The 18540-nt window shown below is 48.1% G+C and overlaps 1 protein-coding gene across 1 annotated transcript in view; it reads right to left on the bottom strand.

Moving 5' to 3' along the window:
* The window catches only part of LOC126249147 (unconventional myosin-Vb-like), an 88959-nt gene extending 88917 nt beyond the window's left edge, over positions 1-42 (bottom strand). The window contains exon 1 of the mRNA XM_049950801.1: positions 31-42. Coding sequence (XP_049806758.1) covers positions 31-42 — 12 coding nt within the window. The remainder of the gene's footprint in view (positions 1-30) is intronic.
* Between the last annotated feature and the right edge of the window lie 18498 nt (positions 43-18540).

Raw genomic sequence — 18540 nt, 5'->3', positions numbered from 1 at the left:
CTGTGTACAGTATATAATTTTGTGTATTACCTTTGTGGACATTGTCCAATTCAATCCAGTTTTAAGTGAGTATTCAACCAGAAATGGTATGGAAATTTCAGACAACACCATGATCTGTAGAGGACATTTTCATTTTTGTGCTTTAAGTGTTAGTTACGTGACATGTTCTGTGGACATTTACCATAGTGTTTATAAATATGTTATTTAATTGATGTTGTATATTATCCTTACCCACGAGTTGAACCAAATTGATAGTGAACTGGGCTGTGTGTTTAAACACACTACATGGTACCCTCAACTGGACTTGAACTTAAATTGTCATAAAGAACTTTTAGTTGAGTGATAGATTTTACCATATGGTATCCCAAATTGAAGCTGTGCCATGTTAGCACACTGGACTTATATTTGAACTACTATACACATAATCTAGTATCCTGGAACTGAGTAGTGCTTATGTAGCACACAAAACTTTAAAAAATGCCTTGACATTTTAGTAGTGTCTGTGCTGCACATAGTATGTCATGAACTACTGACAATGTAAAATAGTACTGTAGCCATGGGAGTGCCAAAAAGGTACAGAGGACTTGCTTCTAAGATATGGTATTGCATTTTTCGGTAGCAAAATTGGTACAGTAATCTACAATAGTGGAAATGGTATAGTATTTTACAGTTATGATGAAAGTAACAGAAAAGACTGTTTTCAAAATAGTATTAACTTTTCAAAAAATTTAGTAACTTTGTGAAGTCAATTGACTAAGAAAACAAATCATTTATCTTAGTATTTTCTGCATCCAAGTTAAGATTTACAGATTGCTGAGTGTTAGTTTCAGTCTTGTTACCTCTAATGCATTAATATTTGCTTTACAGTTTTTGTCTTAGTGAAAGTATTTTTCTTTAATATTGCTAATCAGTAGTCATACAAAATTCACCAGCATTATTACATCTGACGCCTTTTTTTTTGCGAGTAGTAACACATTCAAATTTATTTATTTATTTTTCAAGATGAGTTAGTAGCTGCTTTTGCCTAAGGGTTTGCCAAGTATTCTTTTCACTTAAACTTCAAATCAGTTAAGAAGTCATTTTGATGTTTCTCTGGTTTCTTTTTGAAATGCAGATTATGAAAGCCTTGTTTATCTTGGAATTTTCTCATGAAATATTTCACATCTGTGATTAGGGAACATTGGATTCTGAAGCCGATACTCTAAAAAAATGTTGTTGGAAATATCCTTGGAGCTGTGTCCACACCTAAAAAATCAAGACCATCAGCAGTATGAAGAACCATCTGTCACCGCCCTCCAAATTCAGTGCACACCAGACACCTCCTTTTACCAGCCTTCAACTATTCAGGCCACAGAAACCTATGGTGATATTTCATAAACACTTGTGTTACTGCATGTTATACTTTTCAAATTTGTTAACATTGCGCATGCCTGCGAGACTTTCCCCTCACAGTGGAATGCGAGCGAAACTCTCGGGGGGCTGTGTAATGTGCAATAAGCCATTTGGACCTAGTATATTCACAAATTTATGATCTTATCCTTTTTTGATCTTATTTGAAATGTTTTAAAATCTGACAGTATAATATGTTGTGCTAACACAATTAACCCCTGTAATTAAAAAAAAAATCAAATTTCATAAAAATTACTGTACTACAAAAAGATAAATCTTTGTTTATGTGAATATATATTTTCATAATTGTTCTATCGTGATGATGACGACGACGACAAAAATTGCTGTCAATCTAACACAGGTGGCTCATGCAAAATTTTACCTATGTGCTACAATACTACAAATATAAACAGATTTTGTTTCACTGTATCGTCATGACAGGATTGACTTAATATTGTTGTGATATTAGCTTTACATAACGAACTAAGCTCATGTATGATATTTGTATCTACATCTACATAGATACTCGGCTGTTGACCACATGGTGCATGGCAGAGTGTAGCCTCTACCAGTGGTAGTCATTCCCTTTCCTGCTACACTCAAAATATAGCAAGGGAGAAATGACTGTCCAACTTTGTGTGGGCCCTAATTTCTTATGTCTTACCTTCTTGGTACTTATATGGAAAGCATATTGATGGCCATAGAATCATTCTGTAGTCAGAGTCAGATACCATTTCTCTAAATTTTCTCAGTAGTTTTCCTCAAAAACATCGTCTTCCCATTTGAGTCGCTGAAGAATCTCCATAATACTTGGGTGTTGTTCAAACCAACTTGTAACAAATCTAGCAACACACCTTTGAACTGCTTCAATGTCTCCCTTTAATATGATCTACTGCAGATCCAAAATACTCAAGCAATATTCCAGAATAGATCACTAGTATCCTATATGACATCTGCTTTACAGGTAACCACAAAACTGGTTATCATTCACCTTCACTACCACAATCCTCACATTCACATTCCATTTCATATAGCTTTGCAACATTACATTCACATGTTTAAATGGTTTGACTACACCAAGTAGCACACTACTAATGCTGTATCAGAATAATATTCTTTCCCTACTCATCCGCATTAACTTAGATTTTTGTACATGAAGAGCTAGCTACCATTCGCGACAACAACTAGGAATATTCAAATAAATTTTTAGTTGAAATATGGACAAAAAGCAGCCATATAATGGAATGGCGATAATGAAAATTTGCGCCGGGCTGGGATTTGAACCCAGATTTCCTGCTTATTGCAAGAGGTCATCTTGCCATTAAGCTATCCAAGCATGCCTCATGGGCATACTCGACCTTCTATATGTTGTTAACCATGTGTCTATAACCAACACTAGTACATCCATTATGTATATTCCCATGCAGGGGAGACATTTTAATTGAAAGTCACTTACCCAATGTTGGCAGTTAAATAAGTTTATTAGACAGCGAAGTAGCCTCCCAAGAGTTGACCCATGATTGTGTGAAGTGGGATTTGATGTGAAGCCGTAAATCCGCTGCAGGAGGGTTACAGAAAACGAGGGGGAAGTGACTGCTTCCCCAACCAAACGATCAGCGAGCTCATTACCCGAGATACCCACAAGGCTAGGGACCCAAAGGAAGTCAACGGAACAAGCAGCACAGTGAATATCAGCGAGATGGTCATGGATGGCAGAGACCAAGGGAAGGTGTGAAAAACATTGGTCAATAGCCAGAAGGCCACTCATTGAGTCCGTACATAACAAAACACGGTTGTGTTGGGACTGTTCAATAAAGGTAAGGGCCTGGGAAATTGCCATCAATTCTGCTGTAAACACCCCACACGTAGGTAGCAGCACATGATTTTCCATTCCAACAGAGGATGTGAAGGCATATCCCACATGATCAGCAGATTTAGAGCCATCAGTGTAAAAAACAACAACATCCCGAAACTCCCATAAAATTTGGCGGAAAAAGGAACGGAACATCATCAGGGGGATGGATGGAATCTTTCGGACCTCGACAGAGATCCATACGAATTCGAAGTCAAGGAACTAACCAAGTGGGGGTGGGGGGGGGGGTGGAGGGGAGGTGGTGAAGAAGACAGGACAAAGAAGGAAGCTGAAAATCATGGCAGAGAGACGCAAGGCGGAGCCCAAACAGTAAACCAGCCCGAGGGCAGGAATTAGGTGGGTGACGTCCGTGGTCTCGGAACAGGATAGAATAAGAAAGATGAGTGGGAGAGGAACAGACAGCGAGTGCATAAGACACCAGAAAGGGGGGGGGGGGAGATCCCAGCTTCAACCAGGAGACTATCAACAGGGCTAGTAGGGAAGGCACCAGTGGCCAAACGGATACCAAGATGGTGGACTGGATCCAGCACGTGCAGTGTGGAAGGAGCATCCGAACCACAAACTTGACAACCATAGTCAAAGTGAGACAGCACTAAAGCCCGGTAAAGGCGGAGAAGGATGGAGCGGTCCGCACCCCAAGAGGTGTGAGCAAGGAAGCGAAGGACATTGAGTTCACAGAAACATCCTTCTTCAGTAGTCTGATATGAGGCAGCCAAGTGAGCTTGTTGTCGAAAAGAAAACCCAGGAAACGAAACTGTGGGACCACAGGCAATCGTTGTGCAGTGAGATAGAGCTCTGGCTCAGGGTGGATCATAGTATGGCGACAGAAGTGGACCACCCATGATTTTAAAGGAGAGAATTGAAACCCATGTGAGAGGGTCCATGGAAAGGCATGCCCTATAGCTCCCTGGAGCTGCCTCTCTGCAGAGGCCATAGAAGAGGAACTAACCCAGATGCAGAAATCATCCATGTACAGAGCAGGGGCGAGCAAAGGACTGACAAAGGCTCCAAGTCCATCGATAGCAATGAGGAAAAGAAGTGCACTCAAGACAGAACCCTGTGGGATGCCCGTCTCCTGGGTCCGTGGAGAACTAAAAACAGTACCAAACCGAACCCTGAATGACCGATGGAACAGGAGCTGGCAGATAAAAATTAGGAGTGGGCCCCGAAGACCCCACTGATGAAGTGTAAGTAAGATGTGATAGCACCAGGCCATGTCATAGGCCGTGCAAAGCTAAAAAAAAAATTCAACCAAATGGCGGCACTGGGAAAAAGCCTGCCGAACTGCAGATAGCAAGTGAAGTAAATGATCGATCGGAGACCGTCCCTCTCGGAAGCCACACTGGTAAGGGGACAATAGATCCCGACATTCGAGGACCCAATTGAGCCGATGGGCTACCATCTGTTCAAATAACTTGCAAACAACATCGGGCAGACTAATTGGCTGATAGCTGTCAACAAATATGGGGTTCTTACCAGGCTTAAGGACAGGAACCACGATACTATCCCTCCACTGAGAAGGGAAGTCACCCTGGAGCCAGATACAGTTGAACACCCGGAGAAGATGTTGCCGTTGTGGAGCACAGAGATGTTGAAGCAGTTGGTTATGAATGGAGTCTAGGCCAGGGGCCGTATCATGAGAAGAAGAAAGTGCGGAAAGAAATTCCCATTCAGTAAAAGGTTCATTGTAAGATTCTGACTGACAAGGGGTAAAACATAAGATGGAAGTTTTGGCACACTGTTTCCGGTGAAGGAAAGCAGCCGGATAGGAGGCTGATGCTGATGCCATTGCAAAATGGGTTGGTTGGTTGGTTTGGGGGATTAAAGGGACCAGACTGCGACGGTCATCGGTCCCTTTTTCCAAAAAATTAAAACCACCCAAAGAGAATAAAAATGAACAGCAGGAAAGACGTCAGACGACACAGGACAAGAAATACTCCTACAGAGATCAGACAAAATAAATTAAATGGTTCAAATGGCTCTGAGCACTATGGGACTCAACTGCTGAGGTCATTAGTCCCCTAGAACTTAGAACTAGTTAAACCTAACCAACCTAAGGACATTACAAACATCCATGCCCGAGGCAGGATTCGAACCTGCGACCGTAGCGGTCTTGCGGTTCCAGACTGCAGCGCCTTTAACCGCATGGCCACTTCAGCCGGCCAAACAAATTAAAATCACACAGAGTGTGACGGTGGTTGGCCGACCATAGAGATAAAAAGGAAAAGCCAACCACCGAGAACACATTAAAAACTCAACATAAAATCGTAGGCCAATGGCCAGAATCAACAAAAAAGAACAGAACAAACACTCAGAGTAAACGATAAAAACCCCCTGCCCGAATAAAACGTAAAACTAATCCAGCCATAACAGGGTCATCAGATAAAAGGACAGGGAGCGTATCAGGCAGCGCAAATGTCTGCCTGACCACAGCTAAAAGGGGGCAGGCCAACAAAATGTGGGCCACTGTCAAAGCCGCCCCGCAGCGACATAGAGGAGGGTCCTCCCGGCGCAGTAAATAACTGTGCATCAGCCGGGAGTGGCCAATGAGGAGCCGACAAAGGATGACCGAGTCCCTGCGGTTGGCTCGCATGGATGACCGCCACACAGTTGTCGTCTCCTTAATGGCACGGAGTTTATTGGGCGTGATCCAATCGCGCCATTCAGCGTCCCAAAGCGCAAAAACTTTTCGGCAGAGGACTGCCCGCAAATCAGTCTCTGGGAGGCCAACATCCAGAGATGGTTTACTCGTGGCCTCTTTCGCCAGGCAGTCAACATGTTCATTGCCCGGGATACCGACATGACCGGGGGTCCACACAAAGACCACAGAGCGGCCGCAACGGGCAAGAGTATGCAGGGACTCTTGGATAGCCATCACCAGACGAGAACGAGGGAAACACTGGTCGAGAGCTCGTAAACCGCTCAGGGAATCGCTACAGATAACGAAGGACTCACCTGAGCAGGAGTGGACATACTCTAGGGCACGAAAGATGGCGACCAGTTCAGCAGTGTAAACACTGCAGCCATCCTGCAAGGAACGTTGTTCAGAATGGTCCCCTAGAGTGAGCGCATACCCGACGCGACCAGCAACCATCGAACCGTCAGTGTAAACAATGCCAGAGCCCTGATACGTGGCCAGGATGGAATAAAAGCAGCGGCGGAAGGCCTCTGGAGGGACTGAGTCCTTCGGGCCCTGTACCAAGTCGAGCCGAAGGCAAGGGCGAGGAACACACCATGGGGGTGTATGCAAAGTGGCCCGGAAAGGAGGTGGAACAGTGAAAACCCGAAGCTCAGAGAGAAGCTCTTTGATGCGGACCGCGATTGTACAACCAGACCGGGGCCGACGTTCTGGCAGATGGACGACCGATCGCGGGAACAGGAGACGATAGTTTGGATGCCCGGGCAAGCTTAAAACATGGGCAGCATAAGTGGCCAGCAAACGTTGGCGCCGTAACCGCAGGGGAGGGACACCTGCCTCCACTAGTATGCTGTCCACAGGGCTGGTGCGGAAAGCGCCAGTGGCAAGCCGTATGCCGCTGTGTAGGATTGGGTCCAGTACCCGCAGCGCAGATGGGGATGCTGAGCCATAAGCCAGGCTCCCATAATCCAGACGAGACTGAATTAACGCCTGGTAGAGCCGTATCAGGGTAGATTGGTCGGCGCCCCAGCGGGTGTGGCTCAAGCATCTCAGAGCATTTAGATGCCGCCAACACTCCTGTTTAAGCTGCCAAATCTGAGGCAGCCATGTCAGCCAGGCATCAAAAACTACACCCAAAAACCTGTGGGTCTCCACCACAGCAAGGAGTTCGTCGGCAAGATAAAGCCGCGGATCAGGATGGACTGTTCGGCGCTGGCAGAAATGCATAACGCGGGTCTTGGCAGCCGAAAAGTGAAAACCATGCGCTACAGCCCAAGACTGCACCTTGCGGATAGCGCCCTGTAGCTGACGTTCAACAGCTGCAATGCCAGTAGAGCTGTAGTAAAGGCAGAAGTCGTCAGCATACAGGGAAGCTGAGACAGAATTTCCCACGGCCGCAGCGAGCCCGTTAATGGCTATTAAAAACAGGCAGACACTTAAAACAGAACCCTGTGGCACACCGTTCTCCTGGACATGGGAGGAACTATACGGGGCCGCGACTTGCACGTGGAAGGTACGATACGACAGAAAATTGCGGATAAAAATCGGCAGAGGACCACGAAGACCCCATCCATGAAGCGTAGAAAGGATGTGATGACGCCATGTCGTATCGTACGCCTTCCGCGTGTCGAAAAAGACAGCGACCAGGTGCTGACGGCGGGCAAAGGCAGTACGGATGGCCGACTCCATGCTCACCAGATTGTCGGTGGCGGAGTGGCCTGAGACGGAGCCAGGAGGCCCCGAGACTCCAGTACCCAATTCAAGCGCCGGCTCACCATCCGTTCAAGCAACTTGCAAAGAACGTTGGTGAGGCTAATGGGACGGTAGCTGTCCACCTCCAGAGGGTTCTTTCCAGGTTTCAAAACGGGGATGACAATGCTTTCCCGCCATTGCGACGGAAACTCCCCCTCGACCCAAAGACAGTTGTAAAGATCGAGGAGGCGCCGCTGGCAGTCCACTGAAAGGTGTTTCAGCATCTGACAGTGGATGCCATCTGGCCCAGGAGCGGTATCAGGGCAAGTGGCTAGGGCACTGCGAAATTCCCACGCACTGAATGGAGCATTGTAAGATTCTGGGTGGTGGGTGCGAAACGAAAGGCTCCGACGTTCCATCCGCTCTTTAATGGAGCGGAAGGCCAGTGGATAATTGGAAGAAGCGGAGCTAAGAGCAAAATGCTCTGTCAAGCTGTTGGCAGTTTCGCTGGAGTCTGTACAAACTGCTCCATTCAGTGAGCGCAGGGACGCTGACAGGGGTCCGATAGCCATAGAGGCGTCGGATCTTGGCCCAGACCTGCTATGGAGAGACATGGAGGCCAATGGTGGACACATACCACTCCCAGCACTCCTGCTTGCTTTGGCGGATAAGGCGGCGGGCCCGCGCACGCAGCCGTTTGAAGGTGATGAGGTGTTCAATGCAGAGATGTCGCTTGTAACGCTGTAGCGCCCGCCGGCGATCTTTGATCGCTGCAGCGATCTCAGGCGACCACCAAGGCACAGTCCGCCGCCGAGGGGACCCAGAGGAACGGGGAATGGCAGATTCGGTGGCAGTAACGACGCCGGTGGTGACCGATTGAACCACCGCATCAATGTCATCATTAGAGAGAGGCTCAAGAGCGGCAGTGGAGGAGAACAAGTCCCAGTCAGCCTTATTTATAGCCCATCTGCTAGGGCGCCCAGAAGAGTGATGCTGTGGTAGTGACAGAAAGATCGGAAAGTGGTCACTACCACACAGGTCGTCATGCACACTCCATTGGACAGACGGTAAGAGACTAGGGCTACAGATTGAAAGGTCAATGGCGGAGTATGTGCCATGCGCCACACTGAAGTGTGTGAAGGCACCATCATTTAAAATCGAGAGATCGAGCTGCGACAATAAATGCTCAACGGTGGCGCCTCGACCTGTTGCCACTGACCCACCCCACAGAGGGTTATGGGCGTTGAAATCGCCCAATAGCAAGAAAGGTGGCGGCAATTGGGCTATCAGCGCAGCCAGGACATGCTGCGAGACATCACCATCCGGTGGAAGGTAAAGACTGCAGACGGTATAACAGCCTGTGGTGTCCACACCCGAACAGCGACAGCCTCTAAAGGTGTTTGGAGGGGAACAGACTCGCTGTGCAGAGTGTGAAGTACATAGAGGCAGACGCCACCAGACACCCTTTCATGTGCTGCCCGGTTCGTATAATAACCCCGATAGCCATGGAGGGCGGGGGTTCGCATTGCTGGAAACCAAGTTTCCTGAAGAGCAATGCAGAAGAAAGGGTGAAGGCTGATAAGTTGGCGGAGCTCAGCTAGATGGTGGAAGAAACCGCTGCAGTTCCACTGGAGGATGGTATTGCCCATTGCGGAGAAAGGCGTGACGGAACTGGGAAGGCAGATTACGCCGCTGGGTCACCTGCTGCCTCCAATGGAGCACCCGTGCAAGTGCTATCCATTGCGTCTGAGGGATCGGCGAGATCGAGGTCCTCAGCAGACGCAAGGATTTGCACCTCATCCTCAGACGCAGAGCTCTTAGGTAGCGGTGGAGTAGGTGCCACCGCAGGTGTCTTGGACTTACGGGTCTTCAAAGTCGTTTTCTCTCGCTGTTCCTTTGGTTGCAGTTGTTGAGAGGGCTTATTGGAGTCAGTCTCCGGGACCGAAGAGGATCGCGAAGCCCGTCGACCAGCGACCTGTGGCTTCTTCAGCCACTGGTTGGTGTCTGCTGTGCCCCTGGTAGGAACCTGGGAAGGGAGTGACCCAAGGGATCCCTTCCGAGCGAGAGAAGCCGAAGAAGACTTACGCTTCTCCGGCTTAGAAGTGGGGACTGGTGACCCCGGCGGTTTAGTGGGTGCTGCTCCCAAGGTAGATGGTGTGGGAGCAACAGCGAGAGAAGGGGCCCCCATCGTCAAGGGTGCAGGTGAGGTCCTCTGACTCTGAGAGCTAACTGTATATCTTGCAGCTGAAGGAGCTGGAGCAGGAGTGACAGTGGAGGCATAAGATGACATCATGCGCACGGGATGTAGCCGTTCAAATTTCCGCTTAGCCTCAGTGTAAGTCAGTCGGTCCAGGGTCTTATATTCCATGATTTTGCGTTCTTTCTGTAAGATACTGCAGTCCGGCGAGCAAGGGGAATGAGGCTCTCCACAGTTGACACAGACGGGAGGCGGAGCACATGGAGTATCGGGATGAGATGGGCGTCCACAATCTCGACATGTGAGGCTAGAAGTACAGCAAGAGGACATGTGACCGAACTTCCAGCACTTAAAGCACCGCATCGGGGGAGGGATATAGGGTTTGACGTCACACCGGTAGACCATCACCTTGACCTTCTCTGGTAAGGTATCACCTTCGAAGGCCAAGATGAAGGAACCGGTAGCTACCTGATTGTCCCTCGGACCCCGATGAACACGCCGGACGAAATGTACACCTCGGCGCTCTAAATTGGCGCGCAGCTCGTCATCAGACTGCAAAAGGAGGTCCATATGGAAAATAACACCCTGGACCATATTTAAACTCTTATGTGGGGTGATGGTAACATGAACATCCCCCAACTTGTCACAAGCAAGTAACCTGCGTGACTGGGCAGAGGATGCCGTTTTTATCAAAACTGACCCAGAGCGCATTTTGGACAAGCCCTCCATCTCCCCAAACTTGTCCTCTAAATGCTCTACAAAGAACTGAGGCTTCACGGATAGAAACGAGTCACCATCAGCTCTGGTACAGACGAGATACCTGGGCGAATATGTGTCAATGTCATTCATTGCCTTTCGTTCCTCCCATGGTGTGGCCAGGGATGGGAACGATTTGGGGTCATAAACGTTACCTTTAAAATGAGCCCTCGAACGCTTAGAGACTGCTGGTGGCTGGCCGCCAGCGAGAGATGATGTACCACGCTTCATTGCGGGTCATCCGCCCTGATGCTACCTACTCCGACCAAGGGCCCTCCCCACGGGCGCCACCCAGCCGCAGCAATAGCCACCTGGCAGGATGGCCATTGCCGGGAGTCCTGATGCCCCAGGGAGATGGGCATCTACTCCTTGGCATACGTGGGGAGTTAACGGCGCAGGCATCAGTAGAGCGATCCCTGTGTTGTCAGGGGGCTACAACCAACAGGGTACATGGCGGCTCCACCACAACGGACTGGCTACCGTGCTGGATCTTAGGAGCAAAAATGTCCAAGGACGTCGTCGCAGTTAAAAGCAACACTGCAGAGTGCAGGGTGGTAATCACACCCAGGGACGTATCCTCGCCCAAGAGATGGAAAATGAGCGGGACACCATTGCAATGACAAAAAAGCCGGCTAAAGGTCTCAATGCACGACGGATACAGTGCACCCTGTAAGGCACCCTACCCCAATTGGCTCGCTCTTCGGAATAATTTAGAAAGATGGAGGTCAAACCCGAGAGGGGACCATCACATAAGGCTGAAACATTTGAGACTCCTTTTAGTCACCTCTTACGACAGGCAGGAATACCGCGGGCCTATTCTAACCCCCGAACCCGCAGGGGGTTTGGAAAATGGGTCCCAAGATGTTCCGCAAGAATCAATGTGTCCGTACAAAGGCGATCTGGGAGGTGAAGGCCTGGGAGGGTGGACTACCGATGACAACCTTGGAGAGAGCAAAGTGTAGCCCACACACATGACATAGGGACAGTAGAACCGAGGGAAGAAACAAATTGTTCCCAACATATCCGTTTGCTCTGTTTGATTAAGTAAAGGGGCTTTAGCACAAAGACATTTAAAGGTAATAAGGATGGCAACAGATAGGTGGCCCGTAAGGTGTTGCAAAGCCCTATGGCAATCACAGATGGCAATGGCAATGGGTGTACTCCACCACAGGACTTGCTTGACGGTGATCACGGATGGCGATGGCGATGGCAATGGCAATGGCCGTACACCACAGGACTTGCTGGTGGCAAAATGGTCCACATGAGCGCAGTACAGCAAGTCTAGCAGCGCGAACAATTTTGTCAGACATGTCACATAGGACATCATCAATACAAGCCCACAAACAGGGAGAAAAAACGACCTGTGCAGTGTATAGAGGCCAATTGGCATGTTGGAAAGACCAACGAGGTAATCTGTCCATCGAGGAGCGGGAAGGGAGGGAGGAGAGAGAGAGAGAGAGAGAGAGAGAGAGAGAGAGAGAGAGAGAGAGAGAGAGAGAGAGAGAGAATCAACGGGAAACGGTCACTATCACAAAGGTCGTCCTGTGGTGGCCAGTGAAATGAAGGGAGGAGAGAGGGAGAAGAAAGAGAAAGATCAACGGCAGAAAAGGTACCGTGACCAGCACTGAAATGAGTAGGGGAGCCATCATTAAGAAGGCACAAGTTGTGGTCTGTAATAAACTGATCTAAGAGAAGACCTTGTCTAGATGGAAATGCACTGCCCCACAAGGGATGATGAGCATTAAAATCCCACAGGAGGAGGAAGGGAGGTGGAAGTTGCTGAAGAAGGGCAGTTAAGGCAGCAGGTGTAAGAGTCCTGTCAGGAGGGAGATAAAGATTGCAAACCGTGACCTCAGAGTCCAGGTGGACCCCAACAGCAACCACTTCCAATGTAGTTTGAAGAGGAATCCACGATGTCCATACGGACCAATTTACAAACACGACCACAGGCCCGCAAGGGTCTGACCCGATTTCGACAGAAAACACGGAACCCACAGAGGGTCGGTGAGTGATCATCAATAAAATGAGATTCCTGTAGAACCACACAAGCTGCACAGTAAGACGAAATAAGGGATTTCAATTCTAGAAGGCGAGTGTAGTATTACAATTCCATTGGATAACCACAGAGTGATGATTTAAATGGGTGTTGAACAGGCTAAAGCAAGTCATACCACCGGGTCACCACCCGTCACCGACAAGGAGGGGGCGACATCCATGAACGACAGGTCAGAATCTGGTTGTGAAGCCGGGGATGGAACCTCTGGTGACACCAGAGGCTGTTTGTCCTGGGACTTATGTTTCTACTTCTTTTCTGTTTGAGATTGAGGAGGGCTGTGTGGCATAAAGGAGCCAGCTGCAGCAACATCAGGAACAGAAAGAGATCGGGCGACCTGCGGGCCGACAGACCACTGTTCTTGCGCTTGTTGCGTGGCAGCAGACCTTTGGCCTGGAAGGTGCCGGGAAGGGGCATCCCGGGAGGGGTGCCCTTGATCGGCAGACGCCGAAGGAGTGGGACGCTTCTCGACCTGGGGAGGGGGAGTACCACCCAGAGGAGAAGGTGTGGGAGCCACAGGGGAGGGGGGGAGGAGAGTGGTCCAGGACTGGGGTAAGGAATGGAGAGGAAGGGGTGAAGATGTAACTAAAGCATAACGAGACGTCATGGACACAGGGTGAAGATGTGTATTTTTCTTACGAGCCTCTGTGTAGGTTAAACGATCAAGGGACTTATACACCTGTATCTTCTTTTCCTGTTTATATACTGGGCAATCTGGTGAACATGGAGAATGATTTCTATGACAATTAACACACACAGGAGGGGGAACACAGGGACTCCCCTCATGGAGTGGACATCCACAGTCACCACAGAGAGTGGCCTGCAAACAGCGGGAAGACATGTGTCCAAAACGCAAGCACTTAAAACACCTCATAGGAGGTGGGATGTATGGCTTCACATCACATCAATAAACCATAATCTTTACTTTCTCAGGGAGGGTATCCTCTTCAAAGGCCAGGATAAAGGCACCAGTATCAATGCGATTGTCCTTAGGACCCTTCTGAACATGCCGAACAAAGTGAACACCCCGCTGTCCCGAAGTTCCTCATCAGTTTGAAGGATGAGGTCCCTGTGAAAAATCACACCTTGAACCATATTTAGAGACTGGTGGGGGGAGGGGGGTAATGGACACAGGAATTGTGCCAAGATGGGTACAGGCACGAAGGGCCGCAGATTGGGCAGCTGAAGCAGTTTTGATCAGCAATGAACCCGACCACATCTTGCTCAGGGAGTCCACTTCGCCAAAGTTGTCTTCAATGTGTTCCACAAAGAATAAAGCTTTGGTATTGGTGAAAGTATCCCCATCAGTCCTGATGCAAACCAGATAGCGGGGGAAAGGCTTTGCCCCTAGCCGACGGGCCTGACCCTCTTCCCAGGGGGTAGCCATGGAAGGGAAGGCTGAAGGGGCAGGAGAAGCAGCACTAGAAGAATCAGTTCCACGTAGAGAGACGGCTGCAGAAAAACGGCCAGAGTTCTGGACCCGTATGCATTTCATTTGCATAGCGTCCGCCCTGATACCACCCACTCCGATCAGGGGCTCTCCTTACGGGCGGCACCCAGCCACAGCAAGGGCCGTCTGGCATGGCGGCCACTGCCGGGAGTTTCGATGCTCCAGGATGATGAGCAACCACTCTGAGGCTTGCATGAGGAGGTCACAGCTCAGGTATCAGAAGTGTGATCCCTGTGTGTTCAGGGGGCTCAACCAAAAGGGTACATAGCGACCCCACCACACGGGCTGGCTAACGTGCTGGCTATGCACCCTAGCATCAGACAACGACGTGAAAGAAAAGGTGAAATGAACTAGGAGGGCACACATTGGGGACAGTAGGTAAGGTGCTCTTCCCCAAATGGCTCACACTACGGAAGAGAAATTTAGTAATGGAGGTCAAACCCCAGAGGGGGACCAGGGCGTGCCAAAAGGAGATGGTGATTATGCAACAAAGCTAAATTGCAAAACCAACACAACCAGGAGGATAGCGGGGGCCAACATAAGCAAGGACACCAAGAGAGGGAGAGGAGAGGGTGAGGGGGAAGGAGCAAGGAGAGGAAGGGGAGGGAAATGCCCTGGAAAGAAGGAAGGCTGCAATAGCTCGGGGCCCCGTGCTCACCACACACGTATCCACAAAAGAGTTGTGGACCCCCTGGGGGGTTGTTCAGAAGTACAATGCAGTGGTCTCTCTGGCATGTATGTATGTCCAGCAGATCACTGCATCACACCTCTTAAGAAAACAAGCAGTGCAATATTGTATCTTAAGTAGAAATCTTGTCAAAGGCATATTGTATCCCATTACAGTCACACAACAATGAAAAAGTTTCTGTACATCACAGCATTATCAGTTAATAACAACAGATTGCTGCCCACCCTGTATGTTTATGATTTCCATTGTTTCTTTTATGTTAATGCATGAATGTCCTAGATCTTTCATCACCTCTACCCCATGCATCACTGCTCATGAATAACAAACATGGAAAGCAAATAACACATTGTGCACGTCACACACGCAAATCCAATGTTCTTCATACACTTTCATACTAAATTTCCTCATATATTCCCTTTTTTACCACCACATGCAACCTTTTGACTTACTAGTGTAGTAATCTTAACTAAATTGAATATATTAATTTTACAAATATAAATTGAACTGTTTAAATTTATTTAAAATTTTATAATTGAAAGTTTATCATTATGAAGGGGGAAAAGAAGCGCAGAGCAGCAAGAATCAAATGTGAGCTGACAAACTGCCAGCTGGTATGCTTGACCAGTGCACCATGGCACTGATATGTCAAGTATTGCTCACAAATCCCTCATACTTTACTCACAAATTATTAGAGAGGATTTTACATTTTTTATGGCCCATGCAGGTGAAATATTCTATTAAGTTCAAAGGGGCATCTACTCATTTCTACTCACACAGTTTGATCCAGATTTGTTAGGATTTAAATTTGGAATAGGTGTACCTAACTCTAATTGTACCTTTCTTCTCCAAAAATCTACTGGAAAAGGGCCTCTTCAGTAGAACATATACTGAATACACCATGTTGCTTTCACAGTACCTGACAGACATCTTCAAAGAAAAATACTGACTTGTGAATGACATCATGCCCTTAGTGCCACCAGGGACAATGTCACATCAGAGCATGTGCAATCAAAACAGACAGTTGTATCGCTTTTTTGAGTTTATCATAGTGTGGATGACCATTTCAGCACCTGACACTTGTTTCTGGTTATCATATACAGAGCACTACAAAAACATTTTTTCGTCCATTTTATTTGCACACCAGCCACGTTTTATGAGAAATGGTATAATTTTAGTGCAATATTTACATTTTTTTTTTTTTTTTTTTTTTGGGTGTAGGGCGCACAACTACAGTGGTCTTTGGTGCCCAGACTAAATTATGAATGCACTGCGAGGCACAATGTTAAAACAGCAACTAAAAAGGACAACACTATAAAAGGCACATTAACAGGCAAGGGATTAAAAGAAAACAGCATAATCAAATGTCCTTTGACAGGTTTGTCAAGTGGATAAAACAAAGAACGCGAGCAGCTGCTCCTGGGTCATCTGCTAAAATTTCATCCGGAGTACATGGCAGGTCATGATCAATGCACAGTGTATTAAAATTCGGACAGGACGATAATATATGGCGTACCGTCAGCACTTGCCCACATGGGCAGAATGGCGCTGGTGCAGCCGTCAGCAGATGATGGTGGCTGAACCAATTCGCAACTGGGCCAAAACAACCTCCTCCCGCCAAGAAGAGCGTGAAGAGGTCGTTCAAGCTGTGGGGAGAGGTTTCCCGGCCAGAAGCTTGTTTTCAGTAAGTATAGACCAATCAGCATGCCACAGCGATAAAATGTGCTGCCAAATGTCTGTGCTAAAATCAGATGAAGGCACACAACAAGAAGCTGTCTGAGGCTGGAGGACTGCAGCCTGGGCTGCGGCATCTGCAGATTTGTTCCCAGGGATACAGACTTGGCCAGGTACCCACATTAAGGTAACCGGAGAACCGTCGTCCACCAGCTGCTGAAGAGAGTGTTGGATCCGGTCCACGAAAGGGTGAACTGGATACGGATCACTGAGGCTCTGGATGGCGCTCAGGGAGTCATAGCAGATGACATAAGCAGAATGTGGGTGGCGGCAGATGTAAATAACAGCCTGATAGAGGGCAAATTGCTCAGCTGTGAAGACCGAACAATGGCCATGGAGCCGGTATTTGAAACTGTGTGCCCCGCCAATAAAAGAACACCCGACAGTGTCATTGGTCTTAGAGCCATCTGTATAAATAAAGATCATATTAATGAACTTCGAACGAAGTTCGACAAACCGTGAGCGGTATACCGAAGCTGGTGTAACCTCCTTTGGGAGCGAGCTGAGGTCAAAGTGAACGCAAACCTGAGCCAGGAGCCAAAGTGGCGTTTGGCTCTCGCCCACTCTAAAGGTTGCAGGGAGTGGAAAATCAAGTTGCTGAAGGAGGCGACGAAAGCGAACTTCAGGGGGTAGCAGGGCAGATACATACAACCCATATTGACGGTCGAGAGTGTTGTCAAAAAAGGAACTATAAGACGGGTGGTCAGGTGTTGATAATAGTCGACAGGCATACTGACAAAGCAGTATATCATGCCGGTAGGTTAGTGGCAATTCACCGGCTTCAGCTTAAAGACTCTCGACGGGACTAGTATAGAATGCTCCGATCACAAGACGTAACCCCCGATGTTGTATAGAGTTGAGGCGGCGTAAGATGGATGGCCATGCAGAGGAGTATACAAAGCTCCCATAATCCAGCTTTGAAAGGATGATCGACCGATATAGACGAAGTAGGACAGTTCAATCTGCTCCCCACGACGTACCGCTGAGAACACGGAGGACATTTAGGGAACGAGTACAACGGGTAGCCAAATATGACACATGTGGATACCAGCTACGTTTCCTGTCAAATGTAAGACCTAAAAATTTTGTTGTGTCCATGAATGGGAGAGGAACGGGACCAAGATGTAAGGACGGTGGGAGAAACTCTTTGTAGCACCAGAAGTTAATACAGATCGTCTTCTCAGCAGAAAAACGGAAGCCATTGGCTACACTCCAGGAGTAAAGACGCTCAAGACAACCCTGAAGACAGCGCTCCAGGAAACATGTACGCTGTGCACTGCAGTAGATGGTAAAATCATCCATGAAAAGTGAGCCTGATACATCAGCTGGGAGGCAATCCATTATTGGATTGATCGCTATGGCGAAGAGTGCGACACTCAAAACTGAGCCCTGTGGCACCCCATTCTCCTGGCGAAAGGCGTCGGACAGGACAATACCCACACATACTCTGAACTTTCAATCCATTAAAAATGCACGAATGAAAAGAGGGAGGCCACTGCGAAGGCCCCATGTATGCATGGTGCGGAGAATGCCTGCCATCCAACAGGTGTCGTAAGCCTTCTCCAAATCAAAGAACACAGCCACTGTCTGGCGCTTCCACAAGAAGTTATTCATAATGAAGGTCAACAAGGTAACCAGATGGTCAACAGCAGAGCGGCGCCTACAAAATCCACATTGTACATTGGTAAGTAGGCGTCGAGATTTGAGCAGCCAAACCAAACGAGAGTTAACCATTCATTCCATCACCTTACAGACACAGCTGGTAAGGGAAATGGGTCGATAACTGGAAGGCAAGTGCTTGTCCTTCCCTGGCTTAGGAATCGGGACAACAATAGATTCACGCCAGCATGTGGGAACATGACCCTCAATCCAGATGCGATTATAAGTACAAAGAAGAAAACCTTTACCCGCAGGAGATAGGTTCTTTAGCATCTGAGTATGAATAGAATCAGGCCCCAGAGCAGAGGACCATGACCGGGCAAGTGCACTTTTGAGTTCCCGCATGGTGAATGAGGCATTATAATTTTCGTAATTTGAGGAGTGGATGTTGGGTGGCCTTGCCTCCTCTGCCTG

Source organism: Schistocerca nitens, chromosome 3 (assembly GCF_023898315.1).
Source record: "Schistocerca nitens isolate TAMUIC-IGC-003100 chromosome 3, iqSchNite1.1, whole genome shotgun sequence".
NCBI lineage: Eukaryota > Metazoa > Arthropoda > Insecta > Orthoptera > Acrididae > Schistocerca > Schistocerca nitens.
This window is presented reverse-complemented; position numbering and strand designations above follow the sequence as displayed.